Source organism: Fistularia commersonii, chromosome 22 (assembly GCF_037954325.1).
Source record: "Fistularia commersonii isolate RoL2024-O1a breed Wild chromosome 22, RoL_Fcom_v1.0, whole genome shotgun sequence".
Lineage (NCBI taxonomy): Eukaryota > Metazoa > Chordata > Actinopteri > Syngnathiformes > Fistulariidae > Fistularia > Fistularia commersonii.
Window position 1 is genome coordinate 5,949,528 of NC_141305.1, and position 19,240 is coordinate 5,968,767.

At 42.5% G+C, this 19,240-nt stretch overlaps 2 protein-coding genes across 6 annotated transcripts; one reads left to right on the plus strand and one right to left on the minus strand.

Moving 5' to 3' along the window:
- Positions 1-1,208: 1,208 nt before the first annotated feature.
- On the minus strand, positions 1,209-11,796 carry cnot6l (CCR4-NOT transcription complex, subunit 6-like). Of its 4 annotated transcripts, none has more exons than XM_086169436.1 (12): positions 11,691-11,796; positions 9,537-9,658; positions 8,897-9,083; positions 8,228-8,313; positions 7,809-7,898; positions 7,636-7,704; positions 6,975-7,132; positions 6,492-6,646; positions 5,935-6,086; positions 5,507-5,734; positions 4,683-4,885; positions 1,209-3,736 (listed from the first exon to the last, which is right to left on the minus strand). In XM_086169436.1, exons 2-12 carry the CDS (start codon positions 9,646-9,648, stop codon positions 3,515-3,517), a joined length of 1,662 nt encoding a protein of 553 aa, XP_086025562.1. In that variant the 5' UTR covers positions 9,649-9,658; positions 11,691-11,796; the 3' UTR covers positions 1,209-3,514. The 4 variants fall into 4 exon arrangements, with proteins under 4 accessions (XP_086025562.1, XP_086025559.1, XP_086025561.1 ...); XM_086169433.1 differs by having other exon boundaries at positions 6,975-7,135; positions 11,691-11,794; XM_086169435.1 differs by lacking the exon at positions 11,691-11,796 and adding an exon at positions 10,966-11,378 and having other exon boundaries at positions 6,975-7,135.
- mrpl1 (mitochondrial ribosomal protein L1) lies at positions 11,427-17,980 on the plus strand. Of its 2 annotated transcripts, none has more exons than XM_086169438.1 (10): positions 11,427-11,570; positions 12,184-12,321; positions 13,287-13,386; positions 13,486-13,747; positions 13,927-14,010; positions 14,644-14,715; positions 15,148-15,259; positions 15,713-15,813; positions 16,114-16,195; positions 17,826-17,980. In XM_086169438.1, exons 2-10 carry the CDS (start codon positions 12,291-12,293, stop codon positions 17,927-17,929), a joined length of 948 nt encoding a protein of 315 aa, XP_086025564.1. In that variant the 5' UTR covers positions 11,427-11,570; positions 12,184-12,290; the 3' UTR covers positions 17,930-17,980. The 2 variants fall into 2 exon arrangements, with proteins under 2 accessions (XP_086025564.1, XP_086025563.1); XM_086169437.1 differs by having other exon boundaries at positions 11,525-11,661.
- Positions 17,981-19,240: the final 1,260 nt, after the last annotated feature.

The following is a 19,240-nucleotide window of genomic DNA, read 5'->3' on the forward strand; positions in this document are numbered from 1 at the left end:
ACCGAGACCCCGTCGCATATTTGAATTGAAAGGTAAAATAAAATACAAAATGCTGCATTTTAAAGCTCTAGATCAAGTTTGTCTGATATATTTTCCTTTTTTTTTTCTTTTTTTTTTGCAAAGCTTGGACAAATTCTTGTTTGGACTGTTTTATAAATGAATTCAAAAGCCCAGCCCCTCCACCCAGACATACATATATAAATATATATGTACTATATATGTACAATACATATATGTATGTATGTATAAAACAAAAATAGACAAGGAAAATATCTGGTTAACCAAAATCCCCTGTGTTTCCTGAACACTAACCTTTTTTGTTTGTTTTTTTTTGTCTTTGCAGAAGTATGGTTGGACACATAGTTCAGCCCTGAGACACCATTACCATTAACATCATCTTCAGTTTCTAACCTTCATCGATGAATAAACAAACTGTGCTGTTTCCAAACTGGGGCGTCATGTAGAAACTCTTGCCATTGGGAGCAGCATCTCCAAACACAACATGCCGTCAATAAATAACCTTGTCTCTACAGGAAAGTCCATAATTCTTCAGCTGGTAAGTGTTATTTGTTATCCATCCATCCATTCATTATCTACCGCATACAACATGCTTAGAATTGCGGGGATGCTGGAGCCACATGCAGAGACAAACAAGCATTCACTCGTTCATTTAAAGATCTGGGCAGTTTTTCCAATTCACCTTCTGCATGTTTTTGGACTGTGGGAGAAAACTGAGGAAACCCATGCAGACACAGGAATAATATACAAACGCCATACAATTTTTCATACAACCTATTTAACATTAGCTGGGTTTCAATCTGAATAAAGTGCAGATAAGATGTGAATTTTTTGTTCCATGAAAAAAAGTTTGTGCAGTTTTCTGTCCTGATTTTCATTACATTTTTCAAAACTCTTGACTTTTAATATAAATTTGTCATACGTCTTCCATGGACAGAGTTGTTTTCCCAGGTTTATTCAGGTTGTCCAGGGCACGTAGGAACCCTGGCTCTACTATCTTTCGCCCAGAATATTATTAATATTTCATTCATTCAGCTCCCCTCCTTTTAAACAAACTATCATAGACTGCTTGTATCTCAGCTTTAGAGCCCTGCTGCAGATTGGATACTTTTTTTCCCCTTTCAGGGGTTTTAATGCACGAACAGAAAATATTTTAAAATTGCTGGATGGACACTCAACTACTTTCAGTGTTTATTTTATTTTTTTTAATTGCTTCTCTAATTGGGGCTGCTGGTAAAGAAAAAGCTTGCAAATACCCACTGAGATACAAAACTTTATTGCACACTACTTAATCTCTAATTATAAATACTAACATATCATATTGTGATTTGATTGCATTCATTTACTGTAGTTTGTCACCTGCAGTTTTAATTTAAAGCATTCTTTGTACAAAAGGTGCAGTTTCAATGAAATCATTCATTTAGTAATTATCATAAAGATTTTTTTTTCTATACATTTAATAGGGTGCCAAGGTACCCCTTGACAAAATTTGGTTCAGTTAAATTTTCTGATTAGTCAGTAAATAAATTAAAATTCAAAAATGAGAATAAAAACTTGAGTATTGTAGTGGGTGCGAGAAGATTGTTAATATTTCAAATGATTCACTTGACTTTCAGTAAATATTAAATCAATCAAATGCAGGTAGGTAGGTCTGTTACCTCAGCTGACTGAGGCAAAAAGCATCATTGCAATAACGCGCGCCGGCACGGCGGCTCGGAACACGGCTGCCAGGCACCCCTCTGGCACTGCGGGGGTTTCTGGATGGTTCTAAAAGAGGCATCACATGCGATGCGAGGAAGCAACAGAGTTTGCTGCGGTACAAACCCGGAGGCTCTCAACTTCCTGTTTCAATGCTAGTACTGCAGCCTGCACTTTATTTCCCTTCATGTTTTATTCTTTTTTTTTTTTTTTTTCTTTTAATTGCTGACTTTGGTTTCATCGGTATAGGGAAATGCAGAATGGTTGTGACAGTTATAAAAAGACTGAAGCAAACAAACCCTTCATTTGAGAGAAAATTCGTTTTTTTTTGTTTTTTTTTTAAATTGGCGTTTCATCTGAAGTTATTCGTTTCAGTCCAGTTACGGGTGTCGACGAGAAGATTAGGGAATTACTTAATCAGTCTCTTTATTTTCCTAATTTGGAGTAAATTTTCATTTTTCATTCTATTTAACTGTCTGTTTTTGCTAATCAGTTAGCAGAGCTTAGCCTTATTGAGGGCTGTGAGCCTGGTTAGCTTGACAAGCTACAACCTGGGCACACAGCTTGATAAGACACACTTCTCAAATGCACCACTGCCTTTGACTTAACTGTCTGATAAAGTTTCTAAAGTCCTCTTTAACCTCGGAGTTAGTCACAGAATATATTTGAAGGAGTGAGTGAAGTCAGAAAGTGCTAAAAGGTGATTAGCTGTGAGGCTGCTAGCCATGTGCTCATGCAATACTTGGCAATGACGCTGTGAAGCCTGGCTAGCCGAACCAAGCTATTGTACATCTAGAGACACTGCCAGACCCAGCAGTTTCACAAGAGGCGGCACTCACACGCGTTGCCTCTGTTTGGTGAAAATAAGTGAAGGCGCGCTAGCTGCCTCAGCTATTCAGCAACATAGGCTGTGTTGCATGGCTAGCTTGGCTAGCTAAGTCGGAAGACACGGGTCTTTAAAGCATCTCTGGCGCCCAGGCCAACACAGCTCCTGTACAACTTTTCTGTTTATACATTTTTTCTTATCTTTTCTTTTTCTCTACATGTAATAATCACAGGGGACCAATCGAAGGCTGATGTCTGCACTAAGCTTGCTTCTCCGAGGCACAACGACGCGGCAGCTAGGTTGGAAGCCTGTGTATATCTTAACAATCACAGGTCGGCGGGCCCGAAGGGGCGCGGGTTTGGATATCCTGACACGCCCCCTTGTTGCAGCTCAGTGGAACTGCAGGTAAAAAAAAAACGCCGCGAACACGACTGTCAATTTTTTTTTTATAGCAGCTACGTGAAACAGGAAGACAAAACCGGAGCGTGACGCTGCAAATCCGCTGGAATTTTTTTTTATCTAAAAGGAAAAAAAAAAAACAAAAACACCTGTGTTATGTTGTCTGTTTCTGCCAGACCATAATCTGAAACAAAAAGATAAAAAAAAAAACAAACAAAAAAAAACATGTATGGCATAGTAGGGGGTGATTCCATGTTAATGTCATCCTGAGCCCAACATTTGGTATCAAGCCTTTTTAAGGGGAGAATATAATAACTTAAACATTTACAGTGGTGCAACGACATGAGAGGGGGCTACATCAGGCAAATACTTCACTCCTTTTTGGGAGGGGGGGGTAGAGGTGGACCCAGGGGCTGGTGGTTGGGTGTGTGTGTGCGTGTGTGTGTGTCTGAGTTATAACAATATTGATAAACTGTACAGGGTCCTGTATATATCTGAACTTTGTGGCAGGGTCTACAAAACGGTAGTGGAGGGGGTTGTGGCCTGGAGGAGTGGGCGGGCGCTCAGTCTGCACTACCTGTGGACGGGCAGGTGCAGCCCGTTGAGGGGGTTGAGCGGGTGGGGCAGCGGAGGGTGCAGCTCCAGCTGGGCCAGCAGGGAGAAGTGGTCCGAGGGGATGTGGGGATGGGGGCAGCCCGTGATGTTGTTGTCGACGAGCCACTGGCTGTCCAGCGGCCCCAGCAGCCCCGCCACGCTCATGTGGGTCTTGGAGAAGAAGATGTAGTCGATCACGCCCTGCGGACACCGGGACACTGTCAGCGGGGGTTCGGCGGGCGCGGGGGCACGGCTGGCCCTAAAACGTCAGAACAACTGCAGTCTGATCAGACTGTTACTAGGTCAAACTGGTCCGATTGGGGAGGTTTTACGTTTTCGAAGTTTTGCAATGACAGTGTGTCGATTAGAAAAACGGTAAGATTCAGTTGAACGAACCTTTGGCGAAGTAGGATTCAAGTGTGAGTAATTGGAATACAAGGCTGACTTACAAAACGAAAGGTGATTTAACTGAATAAAAGCTGATGTCAAAGATAGAAAGTGATTGAAGAGCAGCGATTACTCAGAACACATCAACTTCTGATTTCGTAAAATACAACTCATGATATGGAATAAAATTCTGATATACTATAATAAAAATCTGAATTTAAAGGAATAAATGTTAGATTTATGGTAATGGAGAGAAAAATTTCTAAAAAATAAGACAAAATTTATTGATCCCCATAGGGGAAATTCCTTTGTGCGTAAAATATTACGAAACATTACACTTGGAACCACAAAAATTGGTGAAAAAATTATAAAAAAAGATAAGGGAAGGTCTCCCGCTGTTTCCAGGCTGAGAAGACATTTTCACAACTGAAATTTGAATTTAAAAACAAGGAAAAGGCTAAAAGTAATGCAGAAGTGACTGCAACCAGATGTGAACCAGAAAAAAATGACTTTTTTTAACATGTCTGTCAGACAGACAACTGGGTGTTATAATGCTGAAACAGGAGTTTTCTGAGTGGAGTCTGGTTCTGACTTACTCCACTTTTGCTGCCTCATTGACTGCCGCTTTTTTTTTTTTTTTAAAGCCCTCTGGTTGTTTGACAATATTTCTAAGTCACTATTCTGCATTTACTTCCTGTTACATCTGGTTTTAACTGCTCTCCTTTTCGAACGTTCAAAGTTGGGGGTCAGGCGGCGGCACCTTGAAGTCGTAGGTGTAGTTGGTGTAAGGCATCAGGGTGCTGTCGTAGGCGCTCTTCAGCTGGAAGCTGTGGGTGATGCTCCCGTCCGAAGTGCCGTTTTTTCCGTTGCAGCTAAAGTTGGTCAGACATTCGTTGTAGCGCAGCTCCTTGAAATCCTTGTGGTTCTCGGCCACGCCCCCGTTACTCAGGTACTCCACTACACCTGGGACACACACACACATACACCGACCTCTGCGGATCACGTCTCGGTATTTCTCAAATAGTTCATCTCTATAAATACGTAGGTACATTTTGGAAATACATGTGAAACGTTTTTTTCAACAAATTATACAAAAGTGATGAACTGGTCCACTATGTGTTTAAACCCATTAGTTAGTCATTTTCAAATCCATTCAATCAATCAAATGCACTTTAATTGAAAAAAAAAATTGGAACTACGATTCAAATCAAATTAAAAAATTACCTAATATGAAACCTTTGAATGAATTTAAACTATAAACCAATACTAGACAATCAATCAGTTAATTTACAATTCAGATGCCAAATAAATCAGATTAAATCTTTACTGCCCACTTATGTTTGTTTGTGTGTGTGTGTGTATACATATGTATATTTTTGTGAATTATATCCTGAGCAAGAAACCTACATCGTACCTGTATATGTGTGTGTTTTCTGTATGTGTGTATGGCAATATATAATAAATAAACATGTATACACACACACACACACACATATATATATTTCTATACCTATATATATAAAATCAATAGTTAATGTTTGTAGCTCAGGCCCTGTTCAGTGGCTGGAGCTGCAGAAGTCCTACCGGAGTCGGGCAGTGAGTTGAGGTCAGCGCAGAGGACGATGGGGATGGAAGACGGGTCGGAGGTGGGCGAACCGGTCGCCACGGAGCCCGAGGCCCTCTCGGCGATGCTCTTCAGCTCAGACAGGAACATCATGGTCTGGATCAGCTTGACGTCCGAGTACTCAGGGTCCCAGTGCATGTGGGCGTTGGCCACCAGGATGAGCTGCCGCTCCTGCGCCGCCTTCAAACCTGTTGGCATAACGCAGCTAAGGAGGACCCACTTTAAGGAACGTCAGGGAAAAACATGAAGGTGGTGCAGTTCACACTGACACTCATGCTTGTGGTCATGCTTTGGGGATGTGTGTGTGTGTGTGTGTGGGGGGGTGACCGTTGACATTGTAAATAATAGAACGTGTTTCCCTGATGTTCCCCGCAACGTTGGCTCTTACCACCAGAGAACAAGTCTCTGTTGATCTCCAGCAGGACGGCCACCCCGATATTGTCCTTGGTCATCACCCTGTTCAGCATGACCTCCGACCCCTCCGAGTTGGCCATGGCCACCTGGTTGAACTCCACCGTGTGTTTCTGAACCAGCGTAAACCTGCGGGGATCAACAGACTTCGCTAAAGGTGAGTTTCCAAACGGATACTCAACAGAATTTTTCAAGACAATCATTAAGCGTCGATATAATCTGAGCTCTCTCTGTTGGTGAGAGGCGTCGTTTAACCTGGATGGGTCAGCTGTCAGTCACAGGTCCACATGTAGAGACATCCAATCATTCACCCTCTCATTCACACCTACAACTTTAGGTTGTAGGTCTTCAATGAGTCTTCAGCGTTTGTGGTTCAGTCAAGAGAAAATAGTTCCTCCTGTAGCTGCAGATCATTTTGAGTAACCGGGACCCGATTTCCTGAGAAGGCCACTTCCGATGTGTTCCGGCTGGATTTCGCTTCTTAATATATATATATATACATTTTTTTTTTTTTTTTTCAAATTTCCAACTCACTTCTCGGTCTTGAAGAACACCGCACATCCGTCCACGTGTTTCCTCTCCTGCTCTGACACCAGCTTGGCTCTGGACTTGGGACAGAAGAAGCCGTCGTAGCCGCGCTCCTTTAGTGTTTCCAGGAACAGAGTGTAGTACTGCTCCGTCTCCACCTCCTGTAACCACGGCAACAGCTTCAGTGGCCTCTAACTGAGGGTAGGTTCAAATAATCTGTCCTGAGAAACTCTGACACACTGCAGGCAAATACAATCAGTGTTTTATATATCAAAACATTGACACACAGGATTTCGGTAAAATACAAGATATATAAAATAGTTTCGGAAAATAATTGCAACTATAACGTGTTTGAGAATAAGTGTGTCAAAGTGCATTATTTTTGGTTTGAAATGTCAAATAAATGTAATTTCCTTATTCTATTTTTTCAAGGCAGGTCAGAATTGTGGCGAGTCTATGACAGGGCGGAGAGCGAGCGGCGTCCTCCACCTGCAGGCTGATGATGTCGGCGTCGCAGTTGGTGATTTCCTCCATGATGCCCTTTTTACGGTACTCCCAGTTGAGTGCCCACGAGGGGCAGTAGCCGTAGAGCTGCCGCGTGGCATATTTGTCACAGAGCACGTTGTAGCACATGACCGTGAACGTGGCTGCTGGACACACACACACACACACACACACACAAATCCTTCAGTGTATTGGAAATAATTCTACAGTGAAATAAATTAACAATGGCCTAGATTGGTGTGTAAGTTGTTACCACAAGGAGGAACCTAATTACTTTTTCTTTCTCGTTCTACAAACGTCCTTCAAATAATCCCCCCTTAGCTGCCTTTTTTTTTTGCGTATTTCAATCTCATTATTTCAGCCACTTCGAGTTGATACTTTTCACTGCAGTTTGACTTGAAAACTGATGGTGAAATTATCTAAAATTTGGCAGCAAATAAGCTGAAAAATTAACAGGACCGCATAGAAAACCAAACCAAAATGACTGAAATCAGCGAGATGGGTTTTTATAGATTATTAAATTGGTCTCTTTTAAAGCCAAGATCTTTCCCAAAAAAACGAAAAGCAATGAAATCCCAATAACGAGTCAGTTTTCTGCAATACCGCCCTGCTGCCACCAGAGGGCGCTGTGGTCCCATCATCCCACCTGAGGGGATCATTTGGTCTCGCTCCTTCAGGGTGATCCAGGGTCTTTGGGGGAGCTGCTCTGGGTGAACTGCAGGGGGGCGAGGGGAATACATACTGGAGCACCTCTCTTTTTTTCTCTTTAAAAACAGAAGTTTAAATTTAAAATGCGCAAGAAAACGCGTCTGTCTATACCTGCGAGATTGTCGAGCATGTAGTTGAGGAGCTTCCTGGTACCGTCGGCCTCCTGGTACAGGTTGAGGATGTCCTGGGTCAGAGGGTTTCCTGCAAAACAGCGCAACATCCCCCTGTTAGCCCCAACATCCCATAATAATCCCCAATAATCTGTCAGATTACAGGAGCATAGAAGAAGATCATAACTCATTGGTAATGTTTTTGAATTTTTTTTGTAAATATACTGTGTCAGGGATAAATGACATCATATAGTGAACAATATTAAATAAAAGACAAATTAAAATGAATAAAGGCAACAGTTTTTTTTTTAATCTAAATAATCCTCAGAAAAATAATTTTTTGTTTCTGGTCTTATTTGATTTTAATTTGATTTTTTTTTTTTTTTTTTTTTTTTTACTGTGACGTTTGGTGGTGCTCACCTTTAAGCCCGAGGGTCTGGAGCTGGAAGAGCCTCCCCAGTTCGTAAGGCAGAACTCGTAACAGATTGTTGTTTAAAAGCAATTCCCTACAGGGGTGGAGACATAGACGCTGTCAGTCAAACCCTCCGGCCAGCGCCCAGCCTCCTCATCCTCCTCTCGCCTCATGCCGTCACTCCCCTGACGTTGGAGGTAAGCCCTCGCCTTGAATTGCTTCACTTCCTTGTCATTTAAAAATATAGACATTTTAAATCAGCGATCCAGTCCTGAGTAAAGACCACCGTGTTTGATTTGTCCGAATCACTGTAGGTCAAGAAAACGCCGCCTGTTAGAGGCCTAGAAAAAAAGGTCTGGGCTTCACTGCTCCGGCTGCTGCCCCCGCGACCCGACACCGGATAAGCGGGGGAAGATGGATGGATGGATAAAATAACAAATAAGAAATAAAAAAGTTCATCAAAAATTAAATGAGTTAAAATAAAATAAGGCTAATTCAAAATAACAGAAAAAGAAATGAACTATTTATTTAAGTGATCATCAAAAATAACTTAAAATAATTCCACCAAGTCACATTATTAATAAATACATTAAATTCAATAAAATAAAGCAAAATTAAACGAGTGAAAATAAAAGCATGACTTTGAATTCATTTCAATAAACCCCCCCATATGCTACCTGAGAGAGACCATGTTGCCCAGCTCGGCGGGCAGGCTGCGCAGCTTGTTGGACGACAGGTTCAGGTAGACCAGGTGGGGCAGCTTGGCGATGTCGGGCGGGAGGCGGCTCAGGTTGTTGTCGTTGATGTGCAGCGCTGTCAGGTGGGTGAGCGTCCACAAGGAGCTGCTCAGACTCCGCACTCGCCCTGCAGTACGGTGGGGGAACAACAGGCGAGGGGCAGCCATGACAATGGGGAAACATTTTGTCCCCGTCCAAAAATCCAAACCAAAACCTCAAACCTCAGTTTGTGGTTTTGAACAAATCTTTTTTTTATAACCACTTCCCTTTGAAAGTCTCTTTGGCAAATCACCATGGCATCTTTACTTAAAAAGAGGTGAAAAATGACTGAAAACAACCCACTTATCAAAAGAAACAGAAGAAAATGTAAGAAAATGTAAAAAAAAAAAACAGCTCCTAAAATCTTTTTCCTCCTGCTGACAAACTGAGTTGACCTTCACTGGAAGTTCCTCCCACAGCCTTTCATTCTTCCAATTCCATCATAACAATCCCACTAATCTCTGAACACCTGCAGAGGAGTCAGGAGCGTCTCCAGTGACCCCGCGATGTCCCCATGGCGACCCCACATTGTCCAACCTACCAGAAATCTCCAACTCCGCCCAGTGGGACTTCTTCCCGTTCGCCGCCTCCTCGGCCGACATGATGGTATAACATCTGCGGGGATCTGGAGGATCATATTTTTCCTTTGGCATACCTGTTAATCTGTGAAAACAAACACACACATAATCTGGATTAAAATCCCTGTGACAATTTATTGACTTGCGCAAAACAATTACAAAAACTAGCTCAAAATATCTGGAAGTACTGTAGTGATGAAAAAAGAAGCAAGAAAAGTCTTTATCCACCCTAAAAACCTATTAATAATAATTTGGTTATCTAACATTATTCTTACTACTTAACTACTTACTAACCCAAATAATTTTATTGCTATGACAATCAAAATATTGTTTTATTCACAATAATTTGAATACAAATTATAATGAAAATTGACAATCATTTGTTATAATTTATACTGCTAATGAATAATACAGTATGTAGACATGTAACTCCACTTTATTAAGGTTTAGTGAGACTAAACGCTGAAATCAGACCCCCCCCCCCCCAAAAAAGACAATTATACACTATACAAATTGTCAGAAGTTTCCCTTTCAAAAGTTGTGAAATGACCTGACAAATCTTTATAAAACGACCAATAATAAAGAAAAATTTTGCTTGATAAAGGCAGAGAATTTCCTGGAATAAATTCATAATTGATCAGTTCTCTAAAAAAAAAAAAATCACAATTGGATACCGGCTGACATTTAAGGACTTGGACCAGAACAATTTAAGGTTTCAAAATGAAGATATAAATATATTTTTCTGGCTTCCTGAATGCTTCTTCTGTTCCCAATATATTGTATTAAATAAATTATTTAGTGTGGAATCTATATATTTGTATTTTTCACAAGTAACCGTATAATTATTGTGAATATCAACATGTACATAACCTGCCAGTAGTTTCTTGTGAGAAATTTGGGCTTATAGTTCTATTTTTCCACTTTCCTGTTCTTCTCTCCCCTTCGAGGCTATTACAGTTACAAAGAAACAAATGCGATCATTGCCTTTTCCCAGAGGTCAGAGAAAGGTCATCCCAAACGAAAACTGTGTTCCTGCAAAGTTATCTCATCCAGGTCAGCCAAAACAGTTCTACTGTAAACACCCACACACACACAATTACTTCGCTTTACATTTATATTTATATTAATATTCAACCGCTCCACCAAACAGCCTTGACTGACAGGCTGAAGGAGAAGGAGGAGCAAGAGGAGGTCTGTTTATGGAGCAGCTCACTCAGATTACAAGTCACTTTAAACGCATGTAAAAAAGTGATTGCTTACAAAAGTACACTTTTAAATAAAAAAAACACGTGTTATAACGCAGTAATAGATCAAGACATGCGAGAGGAATGGGAGGAAACAACGGGAAAAGACAAACATACAAACAAAAAAAAAGTTTGGGACAGGACTTACGTAACCTGTTTACACACCGCCCGGTCACAAGCGACGCCGGTCAGAGCCTTAAGGCACACACACACACACACACACACACACACACACACACACACACACACACACACACACAAAACTCCGAGTTTAAAAATGTTAAACTTTAGCGCTAGAAACACCGGCAAATAAATATTTAATTAAAAAAAAAAAGTTCTTGTAAACTTTTGTTCGCACGCAACAAACCAACAATCACAACAATAATACCGTTGCGATGGCAACGGCCCCGACAGCTGGGAAGCGAGGGCTCCAAACGTGGCCGTCGTGTCACGCACGTCAGAGACCCGAATGGGGCCAGACGCCCCGCCAGCTGTCACATTTGACACACACACACACACACACACACACACACACACACACACACACACACACACACACGGGGTTTAAATGGCTTGGTAGCGGTGTCGTGCGATCACGGGGGTGGGAAGAGGGCAGCAGGGGTGTTGGTGTTGGTGGTGGGTCGGGCTCCGAGCACGGATTCTTTTAGCTAGCGGCTAGGGGTCGCACGACACCCGGGCTTCACCGAGTCAAGACTGCGCGGCCGGAGGTGGAGGTGGTGGTGGAGGGAGGTGGTGAGTGTTGGAAGACGAGGTTGGACACGGCTGGAATCTGACTTCACGGCGATATTGGACCGCGGCGCGGCGTCGTGAACGTGTCAGCCGTGTGAGTAAAAGCCTGCGAGCGGGCATTACCTTCATTCGGGGGCGGTAGAAGACGGTTTATTGAGGGGCTCGGTGGAGACATGCAGACACGGCGGGTGAACCCGTTCAGACCCTGTACGTCTCGGAAACAGAAGGAAGAACAACAAACGCGACTTCCGCTCGTGCCCGTCCGCCCGTTCGCGTCACCCTTCCCCCCGGGCACTCGCGTCGGGCGGAACGACTCGGGAAGTTATTTTAATGTAAATAATAAAAAAAAACGATTATGAAAAGGCATTTAGTTATTGACGCCATGTTTGAGTGACATTTACTGTGGAACTCCGTTCGAATATCAGCTCGTTTTGTTAATGGCGCTCGGTATCCCATGTCATATTCGTGATTCAATTTTAGAATATAAAATCAGATATTAACAAAAAAAACCTATATATTCCAGTGGAAAAGCCAGCCGATGTTGATAGTAGAGCTTTTCAATTGGAGCAGGCTATTTTACACTTTCACCCGGTTTATACATTTTTACTATTTCCAGGTCAAATATGGAATCCGTGTTTTTAAAAGGGGGGATTGAGCGGGGCTTTCCTCGGCGGAACCTTTGGTCCGATCACTGTTTTCACCCGGACCAGTGGCGTCCTCATCATGGCAACCTGCACGCGCAGCTTCTGGAAAGGTCAGTTATGTTACGTTGCTTATTTTTATTACAACCATTCCCCCTTATTTAAATTTATTTTGGGTATAAACGAGTGTAACTTCAGGGGTTTCTGAATCTATATATGGGTTCACATAACCGTCTCACGGTTGTCGTAGCCCGTTAGCTTAATTGTCAAAATTACCCCTTGGAAGTGATGCATCTGATATAAATACAGTCCTGTATTCATAATGCAAAGAGGAACAACACGAATGAGGTAATATCAGTATTATTACCATTTAAAAGTGAATTCGGCGCCAGGTAATTCATCTTTTTTATTGATTATTATAAGAGCCGTCCAATTTTTCCTCCCTTCGAGCAACCGGTGGTTCCTGAAGGGAACGCGCCGCTGTGGACGGTGACGACCTGTGGGGAAAAGGTTTAATTTACTTAAAATGTAATCATGCTGACCGAATTATCCAGTTGCCGAATTAAAGAGTCTTAAATGTTTAATTTCGTTTAAACGTAAAGTTCCGTTATTTAAAAGCGAGTGTTTAAGCTGACTGAGGGAGAGGGTAAAACTGTCAAATATCATAACACGGTTTCGGGGGCCCCAAAGCTGACATAGCAGTTGTTTATATTGCTATTGATTTTTGATTGATTTTATAGAATTATTATCAAATAGATCTTTTTATAATTTTCAGACAAAATCAGTCGTCTGTGTCCATGTCAAAATTAAGTGACAATGCAACAGACAAATAAAGCAGATATGAAACCTTTAATATTTATGCAGGTCTGAGGTTAGCTGTCAGATAATCATACAGATGAAAATACATTTACAGAGGAAAATGTCAACACCAGTATTTTGTTTTGCTTTTTAATTTAATTTCGTTATCATCAAGAAAATTTCGGGGGGTGATCTTGACTTTCAGTTATTGTATCTACAGTGATGTTGAATCATTGAAGTCTATTTATTTTTCATGCCGCTTATTTGTCCCCCCCCGCAGCCTTAGCTGGATGTCGGCAGCAGCTGCCGGGCGCTGGTGGTCCCTTGCCAGCATCGCTCCCCCTGAAGGGCCCATCTCCCCGGACGTTTGCTGCCGTCAGGTAAGCTCAAAGGGAAAACCTTGGAAAAGTTTCACGTGCTTCGGCCTCAGCGATGCTTAAATTCCCCAACCCTCCTCTGCTGCCCTGCTCTCACCTCAGGGCCCAAAGTAAGAGCAAGAAGGTGGAGGAGCAGGTGACAAAGGAGAAACGGGTGATCGATGATGCGGGCAGGCACAAGCCTTTTGGCAAGACAGCGTGGACACCGGTAGATGACGTTTACGTCCAGAGGTTCTATCCGCGGACAGTCTACCAGGCAGCGGATGCTATCGACCTACTGAAGAGCTTCCAGGTGCTGGACTTCACTGCCCCCAGCCAGCCTTTGTACATTGATCTGAAGCTGGACATGAAGCTGGAGAAGAAGGTATTGTCTCTACTGGCTTAAGGCCTGTGATTGCTGGAGTGTTGGGATGGCGCCTACCTAATTCTATTTTAAATATGTAGTGAAGTTAATTTCAGAATGCAGCTTTGAAACGTATAAGTGTCATTGCATTAATTCTTAACCAAAGGTTGTTGAATGAACATTCCCATATTTCCCGACAGAAACGGGTCGACCCCTTTGTCAGTACTGTCCACCTGCCCCACCCCTTCAGGACCGACCTGAATAAAGTGGTCGTTTTCACCGAGGTGAGACGTCAGACCTTCCTCCAAACCCTTGGTTCATCTTCATTTCACGGCCTGCTGCTCCTCGCGGCGGCTAATTAGCGGCGGCACCTGTCCAGAACTAAAGGCTTTTCTTGAGGTTCTGATTAACATTTAGCTGCTTGTAACAGGAGGACCTAGCCTTAACCACCACGAAGAGCTGGCCCTGGGGTTTGACCAATCAGATTTAGGTCCGGCGCTGACTCTCTTTCTCCGTCTTTCTGTCTCTTATTCTCTCTCAATTTGCCTGCCGTCCTCCCTCCCATCTCTCATCCTAATCCTCTCTGTCCGTCTCTCCTCCTCTTTCCATCTTTCTCTCTGTCTCTCTCTGCATATCTCTCTAGCGCTCCCCGTCTCTTTTTTCGCTCTATCTGCCTCATCTTCTCTCTTTATTTCTTTCAATTCCCCCTCTTGCTCCCATTCTCCCTTCCCCCTCCTTCTTTGTTTCTCTCCATCTCTGTCACTCTCTCCCTTCCTCTTTCTCTCTCACTCCCTCTTTCCGCCACTCTCTCTTTCCCTCCCTCTCTCCTCCCCTAACCCCTCTCTCAATCAGTTTTTCTCTCTCTTCCCTATTTATCTGTCTCTCTCTCCCTGTGTCGCTCTCTGCCCCCCCCCTAGGATGCTATTCAGGCTCAGTTGGCCCTGGAGAACGGTGCCACGTTTGCCGGAGGATCAGATCTCATTCAGCCGGTGAGCTGTTGACTTTTTTTTCCTTTTTCTCAACAGGTTCAAGAAAATCCAACAAATGCAACCCAGACAGACATCAGACACCTCATCAGTTTGGCCTTCTAGAAAATAAAACAGACATGCTAACAATTATTCACTGACAAAATGAGAAACGGAAAAAAAAATCTGCCAAACTTAATTTGAAATAAATCAGCAGTAAATAATGAAACAAAAATTAGCAGTTCTTTTTCTTTTAAACCAGGAACTCCCTCGAGAATTAGACTTAAAATGAGGAGCATATTCAGCTGTGGGGAAAAAAAAACAAATTGCTCCAAATTTGCCAGAAATGTATTTAAAGAATATATTTGCCTGTGAGGTCCAGATGTTTTAGCTCTACAGGGTGTCCCAGCCTCCTGCAGGACGGATTATAATCCCATCCTTTTTTCCCATGGGCAGATTTTAGATGATCAGATTTCAGCAGATTTCTACATAGCTGTGCCTGACATCCTGTCCAAACTGACGCCCCTGAAGAACAAACTGAGGAAGAAGTTCCCCAAGAGCAAGAGAGGTGAGATCTGACAGAACCATCAAGGGGCAATTTCTTCAGTAAGAAATAAGACCCAAACTTGCAGGAAATTACAAAGATACTCAGATTTATAGAAATTCCAAAGACATTTACAAAAATAAATCAGAGAATGATTTAATAAAAAAGACTAACAATCAGAAAGGAATGGAGCAGAGGTTGAGTTCAAGTCATGGATTACCTCACGTTAAAACAGTCCAGCAGTATGGGAATTATGATGAACGTTGGATTGCCATGCTATTAACAACACTATATTTTGGAAATATGTAATTTTTTTAATAAAAACATCCTGATAAAATAACAAAAATAAACATGCCAGACAAAAACAAAACATGTTTCCATTGAAGAATAGTCACTCATAACGTGTCGACCTCCTTCCTCTGTCCATCTTGTTCTGACAATGATGTCTCCAACCGGCGTCTTTTTGTTCCCCCTCAGGCTCTGTTGGAATAAACATTCCCAAGATGCTGCAGTTGTTTAAGACGGGCCATGAATACTTGGTGGAGAGCGAGTGCTACGTCAGGACGCAGGTTGCCGCGGTGAGTCCACACTCGTATGCACACTCACACACATGCAGACAGTGTCTTCACTTTAATAAAGACAGGTATTTAATCAGCTGTCCGATCCAGCAGTTGCTCGTAGTCAAACATACAGGGGTGATGTGACCGTCTGTGCGTCAAAGCTATGTGACAGTGTTTATCAAGGATGTGAAGGTAATTTCAGGAGGATTTCATTAATAATAATAATTTAGCCTGTGAGAGGCACAAAAAAAAATGAAACAAAAGTAGGTTTTTGTTGACAGAGAGTGGATTTGACTTCATTTCTTTTTCTCCTTCCAGCTTGACTTTCCCAGAGAACACATCATTGCTAACCTGCAAACCATCCTGACGGACATCTGCTCCCACCGACCACCGCACACCGGTAAGTTCACCAGCGAGAGACTCTTCTCATCCTAATTTTGTATCCGTTTGATTCTATTCTGTATATATTTTTTCTCCCCCCTCCTATTCTTTATGAAAACACTGCTCCATATGAGAAAAAAAATTCAAATAGAGAAATAACCTGAAAATATTCATGTCAGAAAGTCTTTTTCTAGATAAACAGCTAAAGAATGAACCTGGAAATGAGTGAAATGATTCTTTCACATCAGCCCGAAGTGCCTGAGAGCACAGTCTGCAAAGAATTCGGTGAAATTACCCGAAACCAGTTGTGATGAGAATATAAACCAAAGAAATGTGTCTCTGCACACAACAGTCTAGGGTAGCTTTGTATCTTCCGTTTTTTTTTTTAATCTTTTTTTTTAATTTATTTATTTTTTTCACCTCTGTAGCTTTTGACAGGTGTATAAAAAGTATACAGTTTCTTCCCCAAATAGCTTTCAGGCACATTTTACAGCTGCTTTTGAGGATTATCTTGTCGCCCATTTCTATGCGATGGCTTGCTGAAGCGGTTTCCATCTTCTTGGAGAGCCTTTCCCTCTCACAGAACTGCCACATTCTGTCAGATGTTAAAAAAAAAGGTATAAAACCGTCTTAATGCGCAAACTGATGAAAAGTCTTTCGGCATGCAGACAGTCCCGGCAACACCTGATCGTTAAACTCGAATGAGGTGAGGCAGCACCAACCCCCCCCCCCCCCCCCCCACACACACACACATTTCAATTCACTGCGTTGCTTTCGAGTGGTTTGGACGGACAGCAGATGGCTGCGGTACTGGCAGAAAAACGAGGGGCGCGCTCCAATGGTTGGGCGAAGGATAGAAACCCAGAGGTGCTGCTCTGAGTTAATCATGAGAGGGCTCCTCCTTAACGAGACCTTAGCACAGAGTGACACAGAAATCAATATGCCGGAGTAAATTGGAAGTAAATACCCGGGACTGTGGCGTTGGGCTTGGTTGTGTGGGCGGTGGAATTGACGGCGGCTGCTCAACATGATCTCCCGCTAACTGATTTTCAACGAGATGTTGTTGTGGAGTCTTCGGGATCTTTTTTTTTTTTTTTTTACCTTCGGCTTCACAATCCAGAAAACCTGGCATTTGGAGTTACCCGATTTGGCCCAGGTCGAGATTTCATTAGCTAAAATACCATAATAGCGTCAAAGCGGAGTTCCCCAAACCTCCATCAAGTCAGTGATGTCAGGCTATATGATGGACAAAGTCAGGACCTGGAGTTTGTGAGGATTAGACCCAAGACTGGACTGAAAATGGGCTGAAGCTGGTACCAGGGTGAGCCCTCTGAGATATCCAGTGAAGACTGATACAATATCAGTACTGGACCGTTTTGAGGCGGAGACCAAATCGTGCTCAGCTAACTAGCAGGGGGCGGGTGTGCACTTTTCGCATTGCGGCATCTGTTTATTTCTCTTATGTTGGAGAAGGCAAATATTTCAAAGCTTTTCATAAATCAAACTTGGTCCTCTAATAGACCGGTATTTCCTGGTGTGTTTACTGACACATGAAGATTAATGTTCCAAGGTTACCTAAAAGTTTTGTTTATTTTTTCTTTAAAGTTCCACTTAATCTAACGATGCCGCCTTTCTCTCGACCCCCCCAGGCCCGTTCATCGAGCGAGCGATCCTGGCCAGTCACACAAGCGAGGCCCTCTGGTTCGACCCCCAATCAGTTTTGCCGCGAGCAGTGGAGGAGAGAGAGGAATGACCCGCTTCACATTGTATAAACTCGCCGCGCTGAATAAAGTGTTTGCTCTGAGTCTGTCTTGTGAGTAATGGACTCTGCGAACCCTGGAGAACAGAGGAGGAGCTGACGTACAAGGTGACCAGCCGAGAAAAGCCTCTATTAATAATCCCCCAGCCCATAAATCAGCCAGGGACCAACTCTAGGAGGCAATAAACACTTGAACCTCCCGGCCCCCGGGAACATCTGCCTTCCTTTCCTGCTCTGTCCTTCACAAAAATTGTCCTACTTTTCACACATACAAAAATGAGGTTTTATATCAAGACGGCACAGCTATTTACTTTCTCCCCCCCCACCAAACACCTGCTTAAAGGCTGATTGCGGGATTAATGAAGGGTAGCAGCAACCAATGCATCATTTTTGTCCACAATTTTACCCAAGGGATCATTAAAGTATTTAATTCTGATGTATTACACTTTGTGCAAGGTAACAGCACTAATGGTACACTTAGCCTGGTTAATGGATATGACTCATGGCCCGTTTGAGCCTTTGAGATGTAAATATGTGTGGCAAGGACGATGAAAGGCTCAGTGATACTTAGATATACTAAAACACTAAATTGATAATGAATGCTTGACGTTAGCCGGCTAACTGACCAGTGTTCTGGCCAAAAATCCAAACTACACAACATGTCCAAGAGGGTAATGAAGGTCAAAGAGTGCTAGTATCAGGCTAACTGAGGCTAATCTGTCTCTCGGGTCACAGAAGGTTCAAATGAAACTAAAGCTCACTTGGAAATTGTACATATAAGCTAACGGTAGGATAGGCTAGTGGTAGGTGAACTGTGACAAAAACATCTTAAAAGATTGTTATTCGTGACTTTAAAAGGCGTTGATGCACTGGTAACAATACGTCTTAAATGCAGCAGTGAAATTCACCCAAAATAATCCCATGGGACTGAATAATGAATGAGATTTAAAAAATGCCTACATTGTAGTGGCTAATTGTCGCCATTAGCGTGCTAATGGGTGCTAATACCTGTGCGAACAAGGAAAACGTAACTGCAAAATTATCCCAACATGAAGCTGGAATAGTTGAAACATTTTCTCCTACAGCATCTTAACTGTCTCCGGAAATGTAGACCGCATAGTGAATATTGAGTAAAATAAATAAAAGAAATGAATTCAGCCGCATTCCTTTACCAGGGACACAATATCATTTCTGTCCAGTAAGTCAAATAGCCTCTTGGCTAACTGGCACATTTGTGGGAAATTTTTATTCATGTGCACGCTCCCTAATAATTCAACCCATAAATAAAATAAAAAATATGGCAGT